Raw genomic sequence first — 19347 nt, forward strand, 5'->3', positions numbered from 1 at the left:
TAAACAGCTTTGCTAAATGTAGCAGACTCACAAAAAGAATTCTTGCGCTATTAGGCTCTTGGAAAGCAACACACCCAATTCCTTACTTTTTACGGATGCAGCCTGTCGGGTCATGGACGAAATTTCTGAGGATGCTATCTTGAATATATGATGGACTGTGATGGGGAGTCCATGTGACCTCAGGTTGGCGCTGCGTTTACATTAAGGAGGTAAGACTGGGGAGTGGGGAGAGAAGTACTTGTTAGGCTGTGTGACGCGGAAAGGCCTGAAGAAAAGGAGTATGTGGAAACTACTGATTTAATTGTGCACCGGCACGACTTAATAAGGCTAAGATTGTTACAGTACCACATCTTTGAGAATTTTTAGGGCCTTTTGATTATTTATAACCAACCAATCGATGAAATGACAGCCTTAATTATCAGACTGGGAAAGAGAGAACATTTCTGACACATCATTTGGCTCTGGTATTTCAACAACGGAGCAAGTACTACAGTAGCCTTAACTTATGAATGGCATTCCTTCGGCTTCAGCAGACAAACCGAATGATGACAATGTTTGAAGAGAGACTGAATATCATGACCAAGGATACAGTTACCAAATAAGGCTTAGGATTTAAATTTAGGTGTTTCTTGCTCAAAGCCTCTTCTCTTCCCTACCGCTCCTCTACTCCCTAGTACACCTCTGAATAAAACCAGAGCAGTTTTTCAGACACACAGATCAGGAAAAACCTTTCCGACGGGCCACACGGTGACACCGCCCTTCATGTATGTGCAGGAAGAACCCGTCAAATTTGAAAAGCTCCAACAGCAGAGATCCAGGGCTCAGGAACAGAGTGCGAGTTCTCACACACACCGGGGCTGGGGCTCAGCACCTCCCCGCCCCCTCTGAGGACCTGGGACAGAAACACAAACAGACATAAACGGGGGACCCCTTCTGCTGCCCCTCCCAGAAGACGTGGCCTGTTTCTCTGTCAGCCTGGGAGGAGGCCTTTCTGCACAAGCAGAGCTGGAACGGACTCTGATTACTGGGAAGGACACGCGGGCGGGTGGCAGGGAAAGGTCTCCAGCGACGGGCACTGCCAGGACCGCCTGGTGGTGGGAGCACGGTCAGCACTGCGGCCTCAGATCCACAGGGAAACCGGAGCCAGCACTTCTTAAATAAGGTGACTGAACTCGACCATTTTCAGACTGTGGCCTTTGTAGTTTGTTTTCCTTTGAAGGCAGAGAGGGTGAGAGAATTTCTGAGGAATGATAACGGAGCCCAGGTCCTGGGGGTAAACTATTTATGAGCCTACAGAGGGGACCCACGACCTTCTAATGAGTCTGAAATGACAACTAGGAAGAGGAACACACATTGCGCCCTCTTCTCTCATCACCAGCATGTGACCTTTGGTGGAGATAAGGCCACGGGGTGGGACCCCTTCTCTGAGAACTGGCTAAAGAGCGGGAACAGGTGTGGGCCCATCGCCCTCCCAGATGTGCGTCCTTGAGAGAACTATTCAAACACGCCGGGTCTGAATCTCCTCATCTAACCGTGAGGACAAAAGCGCCCTCCTCACAAGGCTGCTGGGAGAAGCTGCTGGGAGAGAAGGCGTTCAAAGCGCTCGTGCAGGACACAGTGCCGGTGCGCAGAGAGGGCGCGACAACCAACACTGATGACCAGCTCCCCACCCCCCACCATCATAAAATCACCCCTTGACCGCCGTGGTGAATAAGGCAAACACGCACCCTGCCCAAGACCACACAGTAAGCTCCCGTGGCAGCGGAGATCAGGACGGCTCTCGAGCTGGCGACGTCACTGGACTCAGCTGTTCATGTCTGCTCCCACTTCAGGTGCTTCACAAAGGAAGAGCTCTTCAAGGAATTCAAGACAGAACAGCTCTGGGAGACTGCACTAGTAGACTGATCTCCTAGACTAGATGTGAGAAGGGCAGACAACACCACAAAAATTCCCAAATGCAACTCAGGAAAAGCTTTCTAGAAGCAGCAATTCTGTGTAAGCTCTTCTGAACACAAGAGCACACAGAAGAACTATTATTGCGTATGAAATGTGCGGAGGGAGACGGGCTTCTTCTGGAAAGGAAGTGGAGTCTTGTTTGGTCATGTCAGTCTTGGGGGATGAAGCAAGGTTACTGGGCGAGCTCCAGCTGAGGGGCGTTCCTTCCATAAGAACGCCAGCTGGGGCATGACCACTGCACCAGACTGGGGGAAATAGTAGGGTTTCTAGAAAAAGCAGAGAGGGAGGAAGTCAGTTTAAATCTTGTATGAAGAAGTCTTTTTAGAGCTGCAGAGGAACTACGTATTGAGCAGGCTGAAAAAGATAACTCACCCGTAGGCCAAGCTATAAACCTAAACCATCCTTCTCCTTGTCCTGCTTTCTTACACTTTCTCAGGAGGCTGGAGAGATTTTTATTGCTGCTGAAAGAATTCATATATCCCAAAGACAGAGGGTTCACTTAGGGGGCAATTCTAGTCATTGCACATAAATGGATGTTGACTTCCCGAGGATGTTTATTCAACTCCAATACAGAGAGCATAAATCTCCTTTGCCTCTGACTGCATTATTCTTATTTTTAAAATATGTAGATTGATCCTTTGATCTAATCTTAGTTAATCTATATAAGCAGAGGGGAAAGTAGGGCTGGGATATGCTTTCAAACTGTACGTTTCTGTTCCATTAAAGGTGGGAACAGATGGGCTCCAGAACGGGGAGCACGGCTTTGTCTCCAAAAGAGTCAGAGTGAGAAGGGACTTCTGTGAGGTTCTGATGGACCGCTTAATTCCATCCCAACTCTGCCTCCAGAAGGCTTATAAAATCAATTCATAATTATACGGCATAGAGCGGGTGCTCGATAAATGGCTAGGGAAAGAAGCTGTAGGTGTGGCACTGCAAAACACACCGTGCGTACGACTTCTCCCACAGATCGTGTTTGACGTCGCTCGGAAGTCAGTCAGGGAGCAAGGAGAAGTCAAATCAAATAAAAACCGGTATTAACATGAAGGTGGAGCCTGGGAAAGCATTTCAGCCCTACTTTCCCCATCAGTCATCACATTATTGCTCTTCAAATCCTATTTCACTTTCTGGGAAAGAAAATGTCCTGCTCAGAGCTATGCTTTAGTTCTGGTGACGTCTCTTCTACCAGAAAGGAAGGCTCATGGCAGAGATGCCAGCAACATTACTAAAAGAGCTGTTCAGTTTTTCCTTTTAGCAGAGAGGTCAGACCAAGAGAAGTTTTCGGAATTTACGACGGCATAAATACATGGCTGGCTTACAGCTTTGCTCACGTACAGCCTAAACTCTGGAGAGTTAAGATCTTGGTGAAAAACGGTCAAGTCAAGGTGAGCATAGAGTAATTTACTCTGGAATGTATCAGCGGTTTCTGCAGATATTCAAGCAGGGGACAGATGTTTTCGTGAAATGCGGAAGCACAGCATTTCAGAACTGGAAGCAGCCTCAGGAACTACCATACAATCCTTGGATTTTACAGGCAGGAAACCGAAGGCTCATAGTCCAAAGCACTCGTTCAAGTTTCCTGCCTTCAAATACCAGTCAGTGTCTGAAGCATTTAATTTTATTTTTCCTAATTAAGAAAAAAAATTGATGACTAGCTATACAATTCTTTTTGGAGGGGGAGGAAGAAATTTTTTTGTGTGTGTGAAAAACAACTCACAAAAAGTTACCATCTTAACCATTTTTAGGCATATAGTTCTGGAGTGTTAAGTACTTCACAATGTTGTAAGACGGATCTCTAGAACTTTTCACCCTGAAAAACTGAAACTGTACCCACGAGACATGAACTCCCCTCCCCTCTCCCCAACACCTGGCAGCAAACCTACCACTTTCCATCTCTGTGAGTCTGACTCCTTTAGGTACTTGGTGTAGGCGGCGTCATTCGGTACTGGTCCTCTTGTGTCTGGCTTAGTTCACTGAGCATAAAGTCCTCTAGGTCTGTCCATGTTGTAGCACGTGTGAGAATTCCCTTCCTCGTGAGGGCTGAGTAATATCCCATTGTACATAAATGCCACCTTTTGTTTATCCATTCATGTCGGTGGAAATTTGGGATGCCGCCACCTCTTGGATACTGTGAATAACGTCTAATTCTTCTCATGGATTTTAAATGCCCCCAGTGGAGGGACTGACTTTCTTTTACTCCATCAAAACAACTGCCAAGGAGAGAGTCCCTGAAATTGGCAAGACTGTTCTTCAGCTGACAGTGTACGTGAGGACAGGCAGAGCACTGTCACTCCCCCACAAGACCTAAAGATGGGACACTGTCACCTTTCCACGGCTGCCCCGAAGGATGACCTCACTTCAGCTCATCTGACTGCCACGTGGGCGCCAGCACAGCCGCTGCAGGGACTGTAAAGGGGGAGCCTGTCAATGGCCACTAGCTTCTCAGCTCACGACAGGCACATTCGAAAGTTAGCAGGGGACATTTCCTTTGAACGGTCATTTAAACACTAAACCATCAAACAGCAAATGAAAATAAAAAATTTGGTTTCAGAGACTCTCATTTGTTACCACTCTAAATGCCAATAAATTGGACAAACTACTTTGCTTTTAGTATTCTACAAAAATGATAATTAAGTGTAAGCTAAACACTGCAAACGCTTCATCTTACACACACACTCAGGTTAACAAAAAGTCGGCTCCCCGTGATAGCTACCCCTTTGTAGTACCTTTAGGGGTTGTCCATTGTGTGCTCTTAATGGCTTACAACAGCAGCTTCACAGTCCTGGGTCTGACACAGCCACTATTTGAACTGCTTCATTGAGAAAAAAAAAAAAAAAAGCAACAGACTAGCTTAGGGACAATCAATGTGGTATGGAATCTTGTCACCACTAAAGAGCTGCTGGTAAAACTGGCACAACTATCACTCTAGCACCTTGCTGTTACCCAGGATTAGAGGATGTAATGCCCAGTTTATCTTCTCACTGTGTAATTACAGCTACAGCAACGATGTATTTCTTCATCCAGATAACTTAGCTACAGGTGACCTTGTTTTGCTGGATGCAGTCCTTTGACACGGGTATACTCCATCACTGGCAGAGTAAACACACATTATTTGGATGTAAATTTAGTGCTCAAAGCATTAGCCTACATAAATCCGTGGCGGGGAACTGTTACCCAGGTTTGCTGCTTTGTGAGAACCAAGAAGAGGATGCACAGTAACGAACACTGACAGCACCACGCAGCTGTAAACCTACCCAAACTTCGCACAGGTATTTCAGTCTTCACCAGGCTTAAAGAAAAAGCTGCTACCCCATTTAAGATTCAGCTGAATATTCCTGAAGTCAGAATCTTAATTCATGTATTCAAGGAGCTCTTCTCACAGTATAGAAACACAGGCCTGAAACTGCTCTGTTCCTGCAGCTGTAGAGTGTTCCGTCCCCACCATCTCTTCCATTTCTCCCTCTCCCCCAGACACGTGGCTGTTAGGCTCGGTATGTAACTCTGTTTCTGAATGATTAGAACTGTATTTCAAAGTGCTTGGGAAGTGTCTTCTCTGATGAACACAATCTCTGGGCGACCCGTGGCTCCAGAGCCTGAGTCTGTTTTGTGTGGATTCACCAGGGATGTTTGATGAGAGCCAGTCTATCCCCTGACCCCCCCCCTTTTTTTTTAGCATTTCAAACCAAGAAGGGACACAGACAATTACATAACAGGAGAAATGGCGGCACAGATTACTTCCAGGTCCCTTTTCTAAGCTGTTTCTACTCTAAGCAACTTTACACTAAAAGATAAAACCAGTCTGTTTTGGAGGTGCCTGCCAGCGTCTGCATGGGAAAGTGCCAAAGAATTGACTCTTTCTGAGTTTATGCAAAATAAGGACGCAGGCTGCTTGTTTTCCCAAGTCCCAGTGCTAAAGGAGCCCATAAAATTCAACCACTGATGCCTGGAAAATGCCATCATTCTGGAGGTTTTAAAATGGCAACTCATTTATCCGCCACCATCAACACATATATGCAAATGTGCAGACCAGTTTCTTTTTCTAACTATCCTATTATTATCTTTTCATGCTCTTAGTTAAGACCATTTCCTAGGCTTGTCTGAATGTGGTAAAGCTATTCCACTGCTAGATAACTCAAGGAGGCTGACCAGTCTGAAATGTTATTCTGGAAGGGACTGTTTCATGATGTAGGCAAAATAACAAGACTGCCAACCTCGACGTAAAAGGAAAGCTCGTTTTTAATATTACTTCTTTTTTAAATTGTTTGGAGTGAAGCATGAAGAAGGGGTCAGGGGTATAAACGTACATCCGGGACACACAGGTCACACATTCTGACACGACACAGTGACAGCCATGCTGGCGTCTGCCGACGACGCTGAAGGAGCCCTTTCCAGAAGCCTGGCGGACTCAGGACAGCGGCAGGGTTCCCTCCGCGCCTCCCAGCCCTGCTCCAAGTCAGAGAGGAAAATGAATGGAGACAGAAATGGAGCTTATGCTGTGACTGTTGCTAAATCAAAGAAAAACAGTGAAAAGGAAGGTTTTTCAGAGGGTGGAAATCAGCCGACAGCAGGCTCCGCGGCCCGTGGCTCTGCTCAGCTGTGCGGAGCCCGCGCGCCCCACACCGCCCACGAGGCCGCGCCGAGCGCGCGCAGGGGGGCACAAGCCGCGGCGGGCCCGGGGCGCCGGAACCCCAGCAGCGGCGCTCCCCCACCCGCGCCTCAGACACACCTGCCGCGCGGCAACAGAACTCAGGCTCATCACCAAGAACCGCGTCTTCAAGAAAAGGGTAACGTTACCTTGAATTATGATTTGAAAACACCAAGAAAAGCAGAATGTACTTACATTCTTTGACATACGTCCACACGTCAGTGTGTAATCTAACAAGGGACAACAGTTTTTGAAAGTTTTCCATACTTAAAGCATCAACGTCTAGTAAACTGTGGGAACTCGGCCTCCCGGAAGGATGCATTCCCTGGGAATTCTGGAGAGCTGGAATTTCCTTTATGTACTCTTTGATTCAGTAATATAACAGGTCATCTTTCTTTGTCTACTTGAATAAGAGGAAGAGAGTTTCATGTTCCTGTGGTGTAAATCATAAACACCAGAAGCCACGCTGTCCAGTCAAGGGGGACATGTCAAAGCTTACAGCTCTTAATGAAAACAGCGTATCACCGAAGCAGCTTACCTGTCGGCGGATTATCTCAAGGTCTCTTTTGGCTTTATTCACTAGGGCTTGGATTTCTACAGGATCCTTTACATTCTTATTTTCTCTGAAGGCATCTCTTATCCTCCTGATGGCGTAGGTTCTAAACGAATTCAGGGGGAGAAAAAGGTGTCAGTGTCTGAAGCGATGCTGAATAAACTCGAACACGTTTCCTGAGGAATCGACTGTCTGCTACCCCCCTGTGGATAATCAACCCCGCTCCTGGCTCTTGAGACAGGCCCATCCACTACTAGCCTGGGGTGGCCAAGCAAACAGGTCTGGGGAAATAAACCTACTCCCAGCAAGACACACGTAAATGGCAAAGCGCTACTGAAACGCTGCTTAGATTCCTGGTTCTTCAGAGTTACTCTCGGGCTGGTTTCCCCCAGTTACCACGATAACTGCACCGTCAACGCAGAGACAAAGCGACCAGCGGGAGGGCAGCGAAGCACCACACGTGCAGGCACCGAGGCATGACCAAGGCCACATTCGGTCAGGTCTCCCACCAGACCGTCCTCGGCCCCTCTTGTGTAACACGACACGCAGGGATCCCACCACAGATGAGAGTGGAGATCACACCAAGATGCTGCGCCCCATCTTTAAAGTGCACACCTGTGCAGGTGCATAACACCCCCCCCTCCAGCATACAGTACATGTGGTTCAGGATGGCGGCTTATGAGGGTGCCTTCCAAATCAGACGGACCTGGGTTTGAACTCACTTTCCAGGTCCTGCTGTTTGTGAGAACTTGGGTGGCCTTCTTAACACAAGCCTGCTTCCTCCTCTGTCAAACAGGCATCATAACACCCACCTTTCAGGGCTGGGGGAGGAGAAAGCTTCACACGCGCGTCTGGAGTCTGGTGCGGAAGTGGTCTGTCTGGGGAGAAACTCACACCTGACAGCCACGTGCTCTCCTTGCTGATCTCCTAATGCAGTGAGCACGCCCCTCCCTCACGTCACAGACCCCTCCTGCGGCCTGCACCCCCAGGGTCACACACACCTGTGTGAAGTGTGGATAAGCCGACACAGCAGACGGTTCAGAAGTCCGTAACCTACGCACTCCCAGACTCGGAGAGGGGTGGCCTTAAGCCCCACGCCCCCCGCCCCCCGCATCTTCACCAGATTCAAGCAAGGACTAAGGAGACACCGTTCAAGTCAGACACACTGTGGTGATCTGCAGTCTTTTTATGATCTCAGATCGCTCTGCATTTTCCTTTAAATACCAGCTGAAGAATCCATGGGAAACTATTAGGTAGTTCCATTTAGAAACAGGAGAATGGAAAGAGAAGCAAAGAAATGCGGGGAGGAGAGGGCCATTTCCTTGGGAGTTGGGGGAGGCGGGGACATCTCACTGAGAAATCTTACCTTAGGGGGCTAACTCTGCTTTAGATAAGCCTTTCTAAAGTAAAAAGAAAATTTTAATTCGAAATTCAAATATCAGGTCCCTTTGCATTGAAAAGCAAGAGTGAAATGGAATCTTGTAACATGAAGAACCAGAAAGGAGGGAAGAAGACAGCTGGGGCAGCTGCACGTGCAGGATGTAAGCTGTGGGGGAGACCCTCATCCTGACCCCGCGGGGACCAACCGCAGCATCTAGATGTGCAGTATCTACTCAGGGCCACGACGCTTGGACATGAACACATATGCAGATTTACACAGGTTTTCCTCACGTGCAGCTGCTACCCTGACGAGAGCTCAGGCAGCGTCTGACGCACGTCCCTGCACGGCGAGCCCGCTTTTCACGCGGCACAGCATCACAGCTCTTCCTCACACCCACACACTCCTCCAGCAGTCTCTCTTTTCGGTGGTGATGGGAACAGAGAAGGGAACAAAATAACTTAACTCTAATAGTTTGCTCCATTTGTGGAATTGCTTTTCTAACAGGAATTTGCCTCAGGGAATCATCCGTTGTTTTAATTCTTCATTCGGGATGCTGCATGGACTTTTTGGAAAAGTCAAATGGGCCACAGCAGTCATTACTGAATTCCTTTTTCTGAAAGCTAGCAACCAGCCTAGAATAGCTTGGAAAAAAGGAAGTATGTCTTAGACTGCAGAGACCCAAGTTCTCCCAAAGTGCAAGGAAATCAGAAACAGCTGCAGACGCTCGACAGCTCACATCAGCTGAGCTCAAGGTCAGGGTTCCAGATGTTCTGCTGTGCACTCGTCTCCCCAGATGTCCGAAGTCTATGCCTAAATGAATGAAGCACTCCACCTTCCAGGTAAATGAGTCAACAGCAACCAGAAGCTGTCAGTCAGATGCCGGCTGCACCGTGGACGTGAGCGACGCAACGCTCCCCGCCTCCCCTGCTTGCTCGTCCTCCTCCTCCACCGTCTAGAACACAAGGTGCTTCCCTTGCCCCAAGAGACGACAGCATCCGGGCGCAGAGCAACAAACTGCTACTGCATGAACAGTTTTCAGTTACATGATGCTTGTTCCAGCTGATCATAATTTTGTGAAGGTCATCACAAATTGGGCTGAATCTGCACATTTTGTAAGAAAGGGCTAACCACCAATGATTTCAGTCCTGCCTGTCCTGGCTTTTACCATTTGCATTTTTTTCACCGCTGCCAAGGTAAACCATTTATCCTCCAACACATTCTTGCTATCAGCCTCTTGACTGTATCACTGAGTAAGAACATTTCAGAGAAAAATGAGCAGGTGCTGCCAGGAGGATGCAGCCAGCTGCTCCCCAAGGCCTCAGATGAGTCAGATGTGTTTGAAATATGACAAAACATTAACACATCAAGGGCAGCAGAACTGCAACAGGTCCCGCCGATGAGAAAAGCCGGCGTCCGCAGAGATAGGCGGCGATGCTGCTCCCACAGCCCCTGCCCACTCTGCCCTCCTGAAGCTCTGCGGTTTTGCAGTGCTTCTGTGTGCGGGAGAGCCGTGCGGCTTCTCTTCTCCGCCCCGCCTTTGCCCTCCAGTCCACCAACAGACCTCCAGGGGACACAGCTCTCCTACTGGCTCTCCTCTCACCACTGCAAAGACCAAACTCCTTTGCGAGATTCTTCCAGCCATTCCGGTGCCCCTGGTGCAAAGCAGGAAAGCTCCGTGGTACCTGAGGTCCTCCTTCACCTTCCTTCTTCCCAGAACCACTGTCAGCCAAATGCAGGCCGGAAAGGTCACAGCCGCCCAGCACCTGGAGGCTCACGTGGGCTCTGCTGTGCACAAGGCGTGACCCCGACACCGGCTGAGGTGATACCCCTCACTGCTGCCATCCTTCATCACCACCCCACGTGCTGGTTCCTCTGCTTACACATCCTCTAAAACACCTGTGCTTCCTCCTCCTTCCCCCCATCCCAAGTCAAGTGTCCCAACAGCAAAACACTCAGCCTGCTCTGCTGGCCTTTTAGGGCCACCTCCTTCAACTGCTGGGAAGGATGTCCTCCGTCTACTCAGAGCTGCCTGCCCCGGAAGACGTGCTTCCTTTGCAGCCTTTAGGAGGAAGCTGCCTCGTTCTGCCTCCAGGTTTCTCAGGGCCGAGGGGAGCGTGTCCTGGGGTCCTGTTCTGCACCATCTGTTCACCCTTACGCATCTTTGAGGCCCTGCGACCTAATGGAACCATGTCACGTGCCTCCAAGACCCTGCTCACTTCTTGCGGTCAAGTCTCAAGATTCATCAAGCCTTAACATATAAAGGGCACTCTGCACACAAGGCCACCACCTTTAGGTAACAACAAATTATCATAATTTTTAGTAAAATAAGATCTTTGAAGTCCATAATTTTTATAATGAGGTGATGACCATGTTTGCAAACTTTTGCTGCGGTATCCACATTTGCTTCAGGGGTGCCGAGTTCTGCAGCTGGCTGGTTTCTCCTTATTCTTTAGATCTCCTAACCACTTCTTCCTCATCTTCCTCGTGGGCTTGTCTTACTCTGCCACCTCTTATCGCTTATGTTCTCTCGGGCTCCTTATCGGACCTCTTTCCTTTTTAATAAAGTGTCCCCCAATAACTGCATCTGGCTCAAGGTTTCAACTATGATATACATACAGACAGACACACAAACACACACACACACACACACACACACACACACACACACACACACACACACACACACACACACACACACATATGCCATTGGCTCCCAAACCTTTCTCTAGCTCTCACCTCCTTTCTGAGTTCCGAATCCATATAACCCAACTGCCTTTCAGACTTGCCAACAAAAGGCACCCCATGTACCCACTACAGATTCTCCCGCCAAACACTTTCAAATCTGAAGTTACCATCTCTCCTTCCCTTCCCCTCCACGGCCAGTACTTTCTTCCCAGGTAGGAGCCTCCTCAGACAGCCAACTGCCAGACACAGGGGGATTCATCCCAAATTCTGTCCTTTCCTGTAATTCCTTCTATTCAAACAAGCACAAAGTCTTAGTCTTTCAACCTTCCACGTCCTTCTGAATCATCTTCCGCTTTTTCAAACCCTCAGCCCCAATCTTGTCCAGGGTCTTATCTCAGACTAACGCAAGAGCCTTGGGCCCGTGGTGGGTGTTGGCGTGCAGTGTATAATAAAGTGGATAGGAACACCAAAGGAGAAGCAGCTCAAGGACCACTTGAAGGTCAGAAGGACTCTGGGTAGACGGAGTGAGGAACAGCAGAGAGCTTCCTTCTTAGGAAGGTAAGCTCCCACTAGAATGGAAGCCCAGCACTGGAAGGGCTTCCACCTTTCCAGTTTGCCACTGGATCTGAAGTGCCTGGCTCACAGAGGAGCTCAACAAACACTTTCTGACTAAATGAATTTATCAAAATACACCAGAGACCTTCCAGAAAAGGAAAACATAACAGAGTGAGACACTGAGAAAGACATAGAATGGAAAGGGTTTGCAGCACAAAGACTGAATTAACCTCCAAAAGGGAATGACTACAAATTCACAGTAAGAATTCACTGAAGAAATATGCATGGAGTATCGGTCACCTAAGCACAGTGCAAGGTGGAGGTCCGCAAGGTGACTGGCCTCGGGGGCCGCTGGAGGACGAAGCTGCACCTGAAGAGGCGGGAGGGGAAGCAGAAGACCAATGAGAAGGGAATGGAGTGAGGAGGTAAAGTTACTGTCCGAACACCCACTCTGGAAACCAAAGCATCTCAGTTTTGGGGGCGGCGGTACATAAAACCTATTACATGCTTCCCTGCTGAAAATTCCTAGTGGTTTTCTGTTATCTTCAGGATAAGGTCAAAGGCATCAGCATGGATGGTTGGTTACTCCTGTTCATCATCCCACCCAGTCAAGCACCACTTCCAGCAGGAACTACCAGCTCCAGCCCTGCGGGCAGACTTGGGAGTTCTCCTACAGGCAGGCCTGCTATTTCTCCACACGTGGGGGTCCTTCTCCAGCCTGGTTTCCTGGGTAACTCCTACTCGTCCTTAAAGCCCCAACCCAGTTAGAAACAAATATGACAAAAGATTAATATCCTTAGCATATAAAGCAGGCAGAAGGACACAAGGACCACAGCAAACAGATGAGCAAGAGGCAGGGGCCAATAATGACAAGCGAGCACAGAGTGCCCACATGTGGAAAGACAGGTGGTATAAATGTACGACTGTTCAGCCTCAGTCATAGTCCAAGAAGTGTGTACGTAACCAGGTATAATTTTCTGTCCATCAAATTAGTAGGGTTTCTAAAAAGTAAAGGGCACGAACAGCCTGCTGGTGGGATAGAAAATGTACTTTCTGTGGGGAAAGTACCATCATAATGTATAATAATGTTCACAATCTTTCATTCACTAATTCTATTTAGTGACCCTATAAGAACAACCTAAAATATGTACTTAGATGTATTCAGAAAGATATTCGTTACAGATTGTTTATAAGCATTAAAAATAGAACCTTAAATGCTCAACAATGGAGGAGTGGCTAAGTAAATTACGACATTATGCAGCTTTTAAGAGAGATGCTTCAAAAACCTCAGAGGTCGCAGGTCCTAAAGTCAGAGGTATAGACTGCAAGGAGAACTACCGGTCTCCTTCCCGCTCCAGACCCTCTGCTCTCTCGATCCAGCCTGCAGTTGGCACTTCCCTGGGTAGCCTCCCAGAGATACAAGGTTCACATTAAAATGTTATGCACGTACTTCTCAAGTCCCGAGTTCTGAACACACTGTGCACCTCTGAGTCTTGAATTAAAATACAGCTAAGCAGTCATTTCCCGTCAGTACAAATGACCTGACCCACGGCTGTGCGGTGTCCCACCAAACTGCACAAATTAGAGTCCTTTCAGTGGGTCCCTTATTAGTGGGTATTTAGGTTGTTTCCAATCTTGCTGTTACAACCAATATCCTTGTTTACCGTAGCCTCACGTGCATGTGTGTCCGTGGGATCAGTGCGTAGAAGCAGAACTGGTGGGGCAAAGGATATGTGTACTTGTGCTTTTGGTAAAATACTGCCTGAGTTCTCTCTGCAGAGGGACCAGTCTACACTTCCACCAGCAACATATAAGTTGCTTGTGTTCAACACCACTGCTAACACGTGTCATCAAACTTCCTGGTCTTTGCAAAACTGACAGATGCAAAACAGCCTCTCATTTCACTTTTTTTTTTTTTACATTTTTAAATTCAGTAATAGTCATTTTACAATGTTGTATCAAATTCTAGTGTAGAGCACAATTTTTCAGTTATACATGAACATATATATATTCATTGTCACATTTTTTTTTTTGCTATGAGCTACCACAAGATCTTGTATATATTTCCCTGTGCTATATACAGTATAATCTTGTTTATCTATTCTGCATTTTAAACTCCCAGTCTGTCCTTTCCCACCCCCCGGGGCCCCCTTGGCAACCACAAGTTTGTATTCTAAGTCTATGAGTCTGTTTCTGTTTTGTATTTATTTATTTATTTATTTTAGATTCTTCATATGAGCGATCTCATATGGTATTTTTCTTTCTCTTTCTGGCTTACTTCACTTAGAATGACATTCTCCAGGAACATCCATGTTGCTGCAAATGGCGTTGTTGTCGGTTTTTGTGGCTGAATAGTAATCCATTGTATAAATACACCACATCATCTTTATTCAGTCATCTGTTGATGGACATTTAGGATGTTTCCATGTCTTGGCTATTGTAAATAGTGCGGCTATGAACATTGGGGTGCAGGTGTCATTTTGAAGTAGGGTTCCTTCTGGATATATGCCCAGGAGCGGGATTCCTGGGTCATATGGTAAGTCTATTCCTAGTCTTTTGAGGAATCTCTATACTGCTTTCCACAGTGGCTTTCCTTGCTTCCCTCTCCCACACTTAATGATTTAGATGTCTTCTTTTACAATTTTGTGTTTATTCTTTTTGTAATTTATGAGTTATCTCCTTTCCAGTTATGAGTTTCTCATTTTTGTAGCATCCTGCTTCTTTTCTATTTAGAGTAGACCTGTCAATATATCTTTTAGCATGGGTTCAGTGTTGCTAAACTCTTTTAGTTTTTGCTTGTCTGTGAAGTTCTTTATCTCTCCTTCTATTCTAAAGGATAGCCTTACTGGATAGAGTATCCTAGGCTGTATCTTTTTTTTCATTCAGGACTTTGAATATATCTTGCCACTCCCTTCTGGCCTGTAGTGTTTGTGTAGAGAAATCAGCTGAGAGCGTTATGGGGGTTCCCTTGTAACTCACTCTTTGTTTTTCTCTTGCTGTCTTTAGGATCATTTCTTTATCCTTGACTCTGGCCATCTTGATTATGATATGTCTTGGTGTGGGTCTGTTTGGGTTCTTCCTGTTTGGGACCCTCTGAGCCTCCTGTACTTGGATATCTGATTCCTTTAGGTTTGGGAAGTTTTCAGTCATGATTTCTTCCAATATCTTTTCAGTCCCCTTTGTTCTTTCGTCCCTTTCTAGAACCCCTATTATGCATAGATTGGCACACTTTATATTATCCCATAGGTCCCTTAGATTGTTTTGTTTTTTATTTGTTTTTCTCTCAGCTGTTCTGATTGGGTGCTTTCTGTTGTCCTGTCTTCTAGGTCACTTATTTCGTTCCTCTGCATTATCTAGCCTGCTTTGTACAGCCTTTAAGTCAGCTCTCATCTCAGCAAATGAGTTTACTAATTCTACTTGGTTCTTATTTATAGCTTCTATTTCATTTTTGACATATTTTATATCTCTAAACACTGTTTCTTCTAGTTCCTTCAGTACTTTGATCACTCCTTTTTTGAAATCTTGATCTAGTAGGCCATCAATGTCTATGTCCTTGATCATGCTTTCAGGGGATTTCTCTCGATCTTTTAACTGGGAGTGGTTCCTCTGCTCCTTCATCTTGCTCATATCTCTCTGGCACTGTGGCTTAAGGAGTATCAGTTATCTAGTTCTCCTGGAGATGGTGTGCTCTTAATGATTTTATCAAGGTCTTTGTGTCTTCACCCTATTTCGCAAACTCAGCTTGCTGTTTCCAGAGGCCCTCCATTGGCGCCCTCGTCTGTGCTGCTCCCAGTGGCTGTTGGCTAGCAGATGGCGCCCCCTCCCAACACTGGGTCAGGTGCTGAGCTCTTACTGGGTGGGTCAGTCCCCCTCCTGATGCTGCAGTCAGATGCTGCGCTCTGGCGAGGCAGGTGGGCGGATCGAGCCCCGTCTCAGCACTATGTTTGTCTTGGCACCAAGGCAGAAAGATCCTGTCTGCTTCGGTCTGTAAACAAGTCTCAGTCCTGCCCAGGAGGCCGTGGAGCCCCCGTGCAGATTCAGGGCTCGGCCTCGCCCCCGCCCCGGCGCTGCCCACAGGAGGAGATGGCAGCTGTGGCCGCGCCCCGCCTCTCTTCTCGCGAGAAGCGCCAGTAATGGCAGCGCGGGTCTGAGGAGACAAAGGCTATGGCGTCACTCCCCACAGGGCACACCAGCCGTGTTGCTTTGCTTTTTTCGCAATTTATAGGGGACCGAGGTTGTTCTGCTCTGTATACCTTCCCAGCCACGGCGCGCCGCCCCCTGCAGTCCCCCTGGGCCGCCTCAGTGCAGCCACCCCCGCCCTCCGCCCGGCTCAGGTGGCCTGCGCCGGCCCCAGCTGCCGGCTCGCGTCTCCGGCTGGGTGTCGTGGGGACCCTCTGTGCCCGTTTAACTCAATCTGTCGGTCAGGGGGTGCTCGGGGCAGATCTGAGCCTCGGAGGCTCCCCCTCCGTCCCGCTGGCCTCTCCGTTGGAGGGGGGAGACCCAGTGAACGAGCGCCAGTCCTCCTTTGCTGCTCCCTCCCTGAGGGATCGGTTCCGCACTGTTTTGCCTTTTCTTCTTCTTTTTTCCTTTTCTCCTACCAGATTTTTGGCGTCTTTGTCTTTCGAAGAGGGCGATGTTCTGTTGGAGTTCGGCAGGTGCTCTGGTTGGCTGAGTGGGTCCGCAGATGTCAGTTTTGGTGTATTTGTGGGAGAGGGTGAGCTTCAAGCGTCCTTCTACTCCGCCATCTTGCTTCTCTCCTCTCATTTCACTTTTAATTACAGTTCTCTTGTTATGAGTGCTGCTGACCACCTTTTCACAAGTTTAAAGCCACCTGTGTCTCTGTTAATACCCTCTGCCATTTCTTAATTGAGTGATCTGTCTTTTTGATTGATTTCCCCAAGACCTATTTAAGAAGGTGTTGAGGAAATCATCCCTTTGGGATGAGTTGCAGTGTTCCCCCTGGATTGTCATTTGACTTTATGATGTTTGTGTGTTTTGTCACGTGGAGATGTTCAGTTTTTTTATGCAGTCCAGTGTATCACTTTATGTTATGGCTTCTGGTTATATATCATATGTATGAAAGTCTTCTCTACTGTGAGATCACAAAAAATATTCACCCATATGTATTCCTGAGAACTTCTGTGATTTATCTTTTTATGTTTAGCTCTTTGATCTTTCTGGAATTAATTTTAGTTGAAGGTGTTTAATATGAATTTAACTTTATTCTCTAATGTTGTTTTCTGAAATGAAGGATATAACTATATTCAGGATGATCTCAATTATGTAAAACATAAGCACAGAAAAACTACAAGGAAATAGCATGTTAACAATATGTACTTTTGATTATTGGCATTTATGCTTTCTAAATTATTACAAGTCATTATTAATAATTTTAAAGTGCCCAGTGACACAATAAACTCATTTACTATAATAAAGGAAAACCAACAGCAGGGAAGGTTCCATCTGTGGGAGAAGAGATCAGGGGAGAAAATATACATACAGCCCGGAGAGACGGCCAATAGTGGTTAAATTACAGCAATGCCCTGGGGAGAAAGGAGGGGACGGACTGAGAAATATTTGGTAGCAACAGGTTCTGCAAGTTTATTCTGAGGCAATAATAGGATAACAAGGTAGATATGTCTAGCTGGCTACCAGAAACATGGTTCTGGATTTTCGGTGAGAAGGTCCCAGCTGGCAATAAACCTGACACTCACCGACAAGGGAGAATGAGGCAAAAACATGGGGGTGGATGAGTTTGCTCCGAGGAAAGAAGCAGAAGGGGAGAGAGCTGGCCCGGCAGAGCCCTGGAGCCCTGGAGAGCACAGCCAGTATTTAAGAGCAGGCAGAGGAGCAGAGGCAGGAAAGACAGAAGACGAAGAGGAGGCACACTTTACAAGCAGAGCGGACACAAGAGTGTCACGGGACCCAGAAAGGCTAAGACAGAGGCTGAGAAGAGCCCCACGGAATCGGCAGCTGGAACGCCATTAGCAACTCCGGCAAGATCAACATGGGCATGCACTTCATGACCACAATGCAGTAAATGTATAAAGAAAAAACTCCCAAGTTCTTGGAAATACACTCATAAATGAAAATTGGGCACAGGAAAAAAATTCATTACATAATAAGGAAATATTTTAAAACAATGAAAAAGATAATGCACAAAATCTTTGGAATGCACAAAATCTTGGAACGTAGTCAAAGTCATACTTAGATGAAAATTAATGGCTTCATGGCTTTGTCAGTAATAAAATAAAAGCAGAGTTTAATAAATTAGAAGTACTTCTTAACATTTTAGAAAGGCAATAGTATCCCGAAAGAAAATAAGAAACAAAGTATTTTAAAAATGTGTCAAATTAAAAAAGAAAAAAAAATTAGTGGAATTAGCTAAGACAGTAACTGAGTTTGTTCTTTTACGTTATGGCTTCTGGGGTATACATCAAAAAACAAAATTATAAGGAAAATAAGAGTGACAAGGATTGGAAATTTGAGAAGAAGGGTTTAAAACAATTATTTCAGAAACAAAGAGCATACTCCAGAACTTGCCACGCAGTGAGAAGGGCCAGTTGAGGCTGGGAACAATCAGTGTGGCACCTATTTGCCAAATTGGGTGATTTTTCTCCAGCTGTGTTCAGTTGCCCAGGTGTAGTTACGGAAAAGACAGCTGTCAGAGTAAACCCACAGGTGCAGTTTTGACAATGAGTGTAAGAGAAGGGCAAAGAGAAAATTTCCTTTGCACCTTCCCAGGGTGCAAAGGAGGTGGTGCTACAGGAATCCTTCCCTCACGGCCATGAACTTCTGAAAGCCCCACTCCTCAGAACCTGGGCCAACCCCGTACTCTGCCCCCTTTGTGGGACGCGAATCCTAATCTAAATGTCCAGTAAAAACAGTTAAAGAAATTATGGTAAATTAATGGTCTGTATGTATTAAAATAATAAATATGGAAATTATGTGTACACAAGAAAAAGTATATTCAGAACACTATGACCTAAAAACCAATTTCATATAACTGCTAATTTTAGGTACAGTTCTATGCGGATTTTTAAAAAGTTACAGTCTCTTAAAAGAAAACAAACTAATAAAACAATGGAAAGAAAGAAAAGTAGCGCCATCTTGCAGTGGACGCTCCACTCAGGCCCCAGAGGAAGCGCCTGGTGCTTACACACATTTAAGACTTTTAGCCTAGAATTCATCACAATTAAACTTCTAATTACCACTTGGATCTATCCTCATTGCCACTGACATTTTGTTGCAAACAAGATTTTTCAAAATGTAAACCAATTTATCAAAGTAAAGGCCACCAACAAAGCGCTGTCCGGCTCTGCGGCGGTGAGACGCACGGGCCAAGCGGTAGTCAGCTCCCGGCTCCTGTGTCTTGGTCTTCGTTCCGTGGCTGTTCAGACGCCGCCGTGCCCTGCATAGCCTCTTCTTATGGAATTGGCCACGTTTCTTTTAAAGTATCACCGTGACATACAGGCTCCATGCTCAGGGAAGGGATTTTCTGGCTCCTCCCCCCACCCCGCCCCCATCTACCAGAAATGAGCTTGATCTAGTACCAAAAAGCAAGTTCAAGCTTTC

General features: G+C 46.7%; 1 protein-coding gene across 1 annotated transcript in view; it reads right to left on the bottom strand.

The window, feature by feature from the left end:
* The window catches only part of LYRM4 (LYR motif containing 4), a 106820-nt gene that overhangs the window by 70163 nt on the left and 17310 nt on the right, over positions 1–19347 (bottom strand). The window contains exon 2 of the mRNA XM_032462448.1: positions 7137–7257. Coding sequence (XP_032318339.1) covers positions 7137–7257 — 121 coding nt within the window. The remainder of the gene's footprint in view (positions 1–7136; positions 7258–19347) is intronic.

Source organism: Camelus ferus, chromosome 20, assembly GCF_009834535.1.
Source record: "Camelus ferus isolate YT-003-E chromosome 20, BCGSAC_Cfer_1.0, whole genome shotgun sequence".
Taxonomy (NCBI): Eukaryota; Metazoa; Chordata; class Mammalia; order Artiodactyla; family Camelidae; genus Camelus; species Camelus ferus.